The sequence below is a fragment of the Labrus bergylta genome, chromosome 9, assembly GCF_963930695.1.
Source record: "Labrus bergylta chromosome 9, fLabBer1.1, whole genome shotgun sequence".
In the NCBI taxonomy this organism is placed as follows: domain Eukaryota; kingdom Metazoa; phylum Chordata; class Actinopteri; order Labriformes; family Labridae; genus Labrus; species Labrus bergylta.
The window spans coordinates 31674645-31682144 of NC_089203.1; the positions used below are offsets into that span (position 1 = coordinate 31674645).

General features: G+C 46.3%; 1 protein-coding gene across 1 annotated transcript in view; it reads left to right on the forward strand.

Moving 5' to 3' along the window:
- gpc2 (glypican 2) overlaps nucleotides 1–7259 on the forward strand; it is an 18220-nt gene extending 10961 nt beyond the window's left edge. Inside the window, 4 exon segments of the mRNA XM_020658673.3 lie at nucleotides 1918–2064; nucleotides 3095–3231; nucleotides 3910–4082; nucleotides 4938–7259. Of these exon segments, the coding sequence (XP_020514329.2) occupies nucleotides 1918–2064; nucleotides 3095–3231; nucleotides 3910–4082; nucleotides 4938–5218 (738 nt within the window). The 3' untranslated portion in view covers nucleotides 5219–7259.
- The last annotated feature ends 241 nt before the right edge of the window (nucleotides 7260–7500 follow it).

A 7500-nucleotide genomic window follows, 5' to 3' on the forward strand; every position in this document is an offset into this window, starting at 1 on the left:
GTGGAGAGCTCCCTTTAATATTCACAAAGAAGGGGCGCGCTGGTGGCGCAGTGGTTAGTGCGTGCGTCCCATGTGGTGAGACTCTCGTCTCGAGCAGTAGGCCCAGGTTCACTTCCACCCGTGGCCCCTTTCCACATGTCATTCCCCACTCTCTCTCTCCCTGGTTTCAGACTCTATCCACTGTCCTCTCTCTCTCTGGTTTCTGACTCTATCCACTGTCCTCTCTCTCTCTCTGGTTTCAGACTCTATCCACTGTCCTCTCTCTCTCTCTGGTTTTCAGACTCTATCCACTGTCCTCTCTCTCTCTCTGGTTTCTGACTCTATCCACTGTCCTCTCTCTCTCTGGTTTCTGACTCTATCCACTGTCCTCTCTCTCTCTCTGGTTTCTGACTCTATCCACTGTCCTCTCTCTCTCTGGTTTCTGACTCTATCCACTGTCCTCTCTCTCTCTCTGGTTTCAGACTCTATCCACTGTCCTCTCTCTCTCTCTGGTTTCAGACTCTATCCACTGTCCTCTCTCTCTCTCTGGTTTCAGACTCTATCCACTGTCCTCTCTCTCTCTCTGGTTTCTGACTCTATCCACTGTCCTCTCTCTCTCTGGTTTCTGACTCTATCCACTGTCCTCTCTCTCTCTCTGGTTTCTGACTCTATCCACTGTCCTCTCTCTCTCTGGTTTCTGACACTATCCACTGTCCTCTCTCTCTCTCTGGTTTCTGACTCTATCCACTGTCCTCTCTCTCTCTGGTTTCTGACTCTATCCACTGTCCTCTCTCTCTCTCTCTCTGGTTTCAGACTCTATCCACTGTCCTCTCTCTCTCTCTGGTTTCAGACTCTATCCACTGTCCTCTCTCTCCCTGGTTTCTGACACTATCCACTGTCCTCTCTCTCTCTCTGGTTTCAGACTCTATCCACTGTCCTCTCTCTCTCTCTCTCTGGTTTCAGACTCTATCCACTGTCCTCTCTCTCTCTCTGGTTTCAGACTCTATCCACTGTCCTCTCTCTCTCTCTGGTTTCAGACTCTATCCACTGTCCTCTCTCTCTCTCTGGTTTCTGACTCTATCCACTGTCCTCTCTCTCTCTCTCTGGTTTCAGACTCTATCCACTGTCCTCTCTCTCTCTCTGGTTTCAGACTCTATCCACTGTCCTCTCTCTCTCTCTGGTTTCAGACTCTATCCACTGTCCTCTCTCTCTCTCTGGTTTCAGACTCTATCCACTGTCCTCTCTCTCTCTGGTTTCAGACTCTATCCACTGTCCTCTCTCTCTCTCTGGTTTCAGACTCTATCCACTGTCCTCTCTCTCTCTCTGGTTTCAGACTCTATCCACTGTCCTCTCTCTCTCTCTCTGGTTTCTGACTCTATCCACTGTCCTCTCTCTCTCTCTCTGGTTTCTGACTCTATCCACTGTCCTCTCTCTCTCTCTGGTTTCAGACTCTATCCACTGTCCTCTCTCTCCCTGGTTTCTGACTCTATCCACTGTCCTCTCTCTCTGGTTTCTGACTCTATCCACTGTCCTCTCTCTCTCTGGTTTCTGACTCTATCCACTGTCCTCTCTCTCTGGTTTCAGACTCTATCCACTGTCCTCTCTCTCTCTCTGGTTTCTGACTCTATCCACTGTCCTCTCTCTCTCTGGTTTCAGACTCTATCCACTGTCTCTCTCTCCCTGGTTTCTGACTCTATCCACTGTCCTCTCTCTCTGGTTTCAGACTCTATCCACTGTCTTCTCCTCTCTCTCTGGTTTCTGACTCTATCCACTGTCCTCTCTCTCTGGTTTCTGACTCTATCCACTGTCCTTCCTCTGCATTAAAGGCACAAAAAAGTAGTAAAAATAATAATCACAAAGAAGTTGGAAGACCACGATACTTATAGTGAATTTGTACGGCTGATTATACTCCTATCTCTTTGTTGTTGTTTACCTCAGGTGTTTCAAGGTTGTGGAAACCCAAGGCCAGCTCCGGGACGGTCCAAACGCTCCCCCAAAGAGTCCGGGGGCAACAGGAGGCCCTTCCGCACCTACACCCCGGAGGAGAAACCTACGACGGCTGCAGGCACTAACCTGGACCGGCTGGTGAGCAAGACACAAACATGCTTTAATCATTTTACAGCTGCAATAGTGGTTAGACTCCAAACGGACATTTTCCTCTTATAAACGTATTCTTGCTGTTGGCAATCTTGGAACCGCTCGGCCAATGAAAGGCATCTGATCCAACCTTCACAACAGGGTCCTAAGTCTCTAACTAGACTCTCTGTCGCCCCCCGGTGGTGGAACAAATGTCCAAACTCCATTGGATCTGCAGAGTCCCTCTGCATCTTTAAGAAAAAGCTAAAGACCCAGCTCTTTATGAATACCTACTAACTTAATGATGATGATGATGATGATGATGATGATGGTTTGGATGCTGATTAGAACTCTCTAGAACAGCTGTTGATGTTGTGCTCTTCCTCTGGTCACTTCCTGTCAGCACCTCTGTGTCCGATCAGACTTAAAGCTGTTTGTTTACATTTCCTGTCGTTGTCTCCTCCTCTCTCTCTCTCTCTCTCTCTCCTCTCTCTCTCCCTCCTCGCTTGTGTTGTTCTTACTCTCTGATGTTTGTCTCTTTGGATAAAAGCATCTGCTTCGTGAATTGTACGATTATAATAAGCAAAAAAATAGAAGCTTTAAAAGTCAGTTTGATGTAGTTTCAGTTGCTTAAAAACATGTTGAGACTGTAATGTCCCAAACATGTAGTTTCCACATGAATCAGGAGGCACACAGAGAGACTGAGCAGAGGGCAAACAGCGGATGAAGAACGGTGAAATCGGTCTATGCGTGGTGAAAGAAAGTAATAATAAAGAGAGCAGCAGTCAGAGCCCAGACGTTCTCCTGTGACTGCAGAGCGATAAAAGGAAAATAGATGAGAACCCCGAGCAGAGGAGGTATATCTATTTATAAAACAGAAAAGACATGTGGTTGAAGGACTGACCCTGAAACCAGAGTCGTGTCAGTTCTTTGCTTTGACCAACGTCAATATGCTTCCTCCAGCCAGCCATACCAAACAAGGATATTTTAATACCAGCTCTGAGTCATAACCAATTTCTTTCCGCCTCCCTGCCCGCAGGTTACAGAGCTGAAGGAGCGACTGCGGCCCATGCGTGGCTTCTGGGTGTCCCTCCCACACACCATCTGCAACGATGAAAAGATGGCTACCGACGTCACTAATGAGGACCGCTGCTGGAACGGGCAGACCCGAGGGAGGTGAGCAAGATCAGAGAGGAGGGAGGGAGGGGTGAGAGAGAGTAGTGGGAAGGCAGCGGTGGAAAGAATGCAACAGATGGAACCGCTTTTGTTTAATTTAGCCACCACCAGTAACCCACAGGCTCATCATGTGGGTCTGCTTTCTGCTTTTATGCAAACAGAAACAGCCTATGACCACGTATCTGGGCACTGTGTAGTCAAGTGTGTGTTAAGCAAGGAGCGAGAGAGAGAGAGAAAGTCTGCATAATGGGTGATTTAGTGTCTCTGATGTTGTAGCTGCATTAAAGTAAACCGATCATCGCCGCTTTAGTCACATCGTGGGGCTATATAAATAAAGTTTGATGATTGATTATCATGCAAGCCAGTAAGGTATTTGAGACGCAGTCTGACTCTCAGAGAACTTGCTGTGGGATCCTGTGCACCTTCGACCCTCATCCAAGCTCGACCCCAAACCCTCATGAGTCCTAGATGGAGGTAGTGGTCAGGTGAGGATGATGTGACCTGCTCTGGTTCTGTCCCCCAACACCACTGCTACTCCTCCATAGCTCCACTGTGTCAAGGCGTCCCCCCGGGTTCGATGCTTGGTCCTCTCCTGTTCATCATAAAGTCGATGATGCTTTGAGAGAATCTGTGCGTGCCTTTGCTTTTGTTCATGAATGCCTCTGTGTGTGTCCACAGGTATCTCCCGGATGTGACAGGTGACGGGCTGGTGAGTCAGATCAACAACCCTGAGGTGGAGGTGGACATCGCCCGGCCAGACGTGAGGACCAGACAGCTGATCATGGAGCTGAGGGTGGCTACCAATAAACTGAGACACGCTCAAAGCGGACAGGACATGGACTTCATGGATAGTGAGTGTGCTGTCAGAGAATTTATATTAATCAAAAGGTATCTGGATAAGAATGATTCTTATTTCAGGAATGTAACTTTTGTTCCAGTTAGGCTCAACCTTATTCAGATAGACTTCACACCTGCACAAAACGTCCTGAAGTGTTCGTGCTGAGCGTCATGTGTGAACACAAACAGCTGAATGTTTCTGATGAATGAGCCAGTGGGAGGGGCCAGTGGGAGGGGGTGGTGACCTTTATTCCCTGTGATCGCTGCACGACCATAGACTGTCTGCACGCCACCTCTACCATCTCTGTGCTCTAATCAACCTGCTGCTGCATGTTTCCTGTTCTCCAGGATGTTCTTCTCCTCTCTTTAGTTCACATTGAGATTCACATTGAATATTCTCATTATAGAGTCGTATAGAGGAGGCTGTGTCGCTCTTTCTACGTCACCTCTTACCTCAGGAGACCCCCCCTCCCGTCTGACAGGGATAGTCTCCTGCTGTGAGATGCACGTGTGAAAACATGTTTTAAATTTTATCCACATCAGGATAACCAGTGCTCTAAGACTTCAAAACTACAACCGTTTGTCCACAAGGGGGCTCCAAAATCCTGATACTTGCTTTTAACTTAATAATTTATGTTTGATATTAAAAGCTCTGTTGAAAAATATTTAATTGGTAATTTAATTTTACACAACTTTAATGTCTATGAGGAATTTAGCAATCATCAGAAAACCTTTAAACAGCCGGCTCTGGATGTAGAGTTCACCGATGCAGAGACACGATCGCTGATTTGTTGACCATTCTTAGAAATACCCCGTTAACTTGATCAGAACTTTGAATTCTATTAATCTGCATCTTGTCCTTGTTCCAGGTGAGGAGGGCAGCGGCTCAGGAGGTGGCGATCACGGAGATAGGTACAACGATGATTGGCCAGGTTATGGGCCTAACTCTCCCTCTTACAACAACAAACCCCCCCTTAACCCCGCCTCCAACCCGGCCAAGCCACCTCGGATCAGAGAAAGAAACGGGTCCAAGTGGAAGAAAAACAACGGCCACGGGAGGGTTAGGTCCGCCTCCAGCCGGCTCTCTTTCTCCCTGCTGTCATTGTTGTCTCTGCCTTTCGTGGTCAATGTCGCCCCCATGTGGAGATAGCTGCTTATTGCGATCTGTGAGTCGAGGTGTGTTGTCTTTTGGGATCTAAAGCACATTAAGAAATGAAGTCATTCCATTTGGGTAAACCAGCAAAACAAAGAGACTAAACAGGCTCAATTAGCAATAATCAAAAAAACCTGTTTACAGCACAACGTAAGAGAGTTCAAAGAAATGTTCCAAAACAGACTTCACACGATGTTGATGGATACAAACATGACCTAATAAGTATTTAAACTTTATTTTAGTGCCATTCATAAGAAGTTTGACTTTTGGAGTCTGAATCCCGAGAGGCGTTCAGTGATGGAGGGTTCATGTTGGCGGTGAAAAGCGGAACAAAAGCACTGAAATGAGCGTGCAGCATGTTTTGGAAGATGGTGCTTACGGGGCAACTTGCAGGTCGAAGCCTCCAGCGAACATAAAGTTCAAGAAAACACATGAATTAGTTCTCCGCAGAGACTTCTGGAATCACTTTTGAATGTTTGCGTTCATCACCTCTCGCTGTGAGGAGCATGTGTGAACAACCAGGTCAGGTCAGTCCTCCTGAAATGTTCTAGATATTTTCAGGGGAGCAAACGTCTAAAGTGTTTGAGATGACATCACGTTAGCAGATGTGTTCTCTTGATGAAAGTGCGACCTTGAAAGTTGGTTTTCGGCAGGAAGCGGCTCCCTCCTCTCTTTCCAGTCCTGCGTACCGCCACTGAATCTGTAAGAGGTACTCAGGACTGGACCGCCCCGGCCTCATGTCCCCCCTTGGTTTAATAAATACAGTAAATAATCTGACCTGCAGGTTGCCCTTTAAGTTCTCGTGTTCACTTTGTCTTTGAGATCGAGATTTAGTTTCGCTCTCAGCGGGAACGTTTACCGCCTTCTCTCAGAACACGAGATAATTCATCGAGATGATCATGATCTCAGTCGGCGTGTAGTCAGAAAAAAAGAGGTGTTCATGTAATTTGATATTAAACCTCGGTGTTTTGGCCTCGATATCAAAGAGCATTAACTGTTTGACCCCCAAGCGGCGTTTGTCTGAAAGTAAACTGAGTGCTAAGTTACTTAGCGGGAGACGCTGTCGTTTAATGTAATATATTCATGTTTTTAATTTATTTGTAATATATTTGTTTGTTCTAAATGTTATTATGATTTATAAGGACAGGGTTCTGTGTGTGTGTGTGTGTGTGTGTGTGTGTGTGTGTGTGTGTGTGTTGATGACGACATGCTCGTATGTTTTCTTAATAATGTGCTTTTCTACTTATTTTCGGTGAACACGTCGAGCGAGCTCATCGTTTACAGACGTAAACATTTAAAGGCTTCCAGGAACCGCGGCCACGTTTACACGAGAACGCCGCGCTGAAAACCGCAAGGCTAAGTTCTGCTGCGCATGTGGATCCTGAAAAACGACTAAAAACTCTGCAGTACCAGGTCAGGCCAGTAGATGGCGCTGTGACTTTGTAATGAAACAACACGCATGTGCACAGGCTGTTCCTTCTGCAGAGCGGTGAGGTGTAAACAAACAAAACATTTTGACAAAATGTCGACTGAGTCGTGACAGTCGATGTTTTCAGAAACAGAACTCAGAAGTCGGCCATTGTTGTTGTAGTCCACCTCCTCGCTCACGACCATCGACCGGAACTGAAATGCACACGCCGTAGAGTCTACGTTTTTAGAGAAGCAGCGTTTTCCAGTCGACACGTCGACGGAGACGCTGCTGTATGTTTAAAGTTTGCACAGTGAAAACGCCGTTGTGGTGTAAACAAACAGCCAAACCGTGAAAGTTTACCGTGTTAAGATGAAGTGGTTGTCGTGTAAACGAGGCCTCAGTCTGTTGGCCCCACAAACACACAAACAGTATTCTACAGCTGGAGTACGTCACGGCCTGGATGAGCTGCGGTCGGGTTCGGAGGTCGTTAGTTGGTTCTGTAGGACAAACTCACACATTCCCTTTTCTGTGTCAGCGTTGCACAACTTTTTAATGTTATTGTAACGGCTTTTTTTTGGTAATGAACAAGTGATATTTTCTGCTTCATTAAAAAACAATCACAAAGTTTATCGTGTTTTGGTCATTTCTACAAAAAAACCAAAGCAACACACGAACATCTTCCATGTTTTCATTGGTGTCTGTCACGTGTTTCCAGTTCATTATAAGAATAAGAATAATAGTGCATTACACTTAAATAGCACTTTTCTGAATCCTCAAAGACGCTCAACAAAGAACAACAAGAAAACAAAACAACAAATAAATGATGTGAAGAGGAGGATGGAGAGCTTGAATGGGGTGATACTGATCA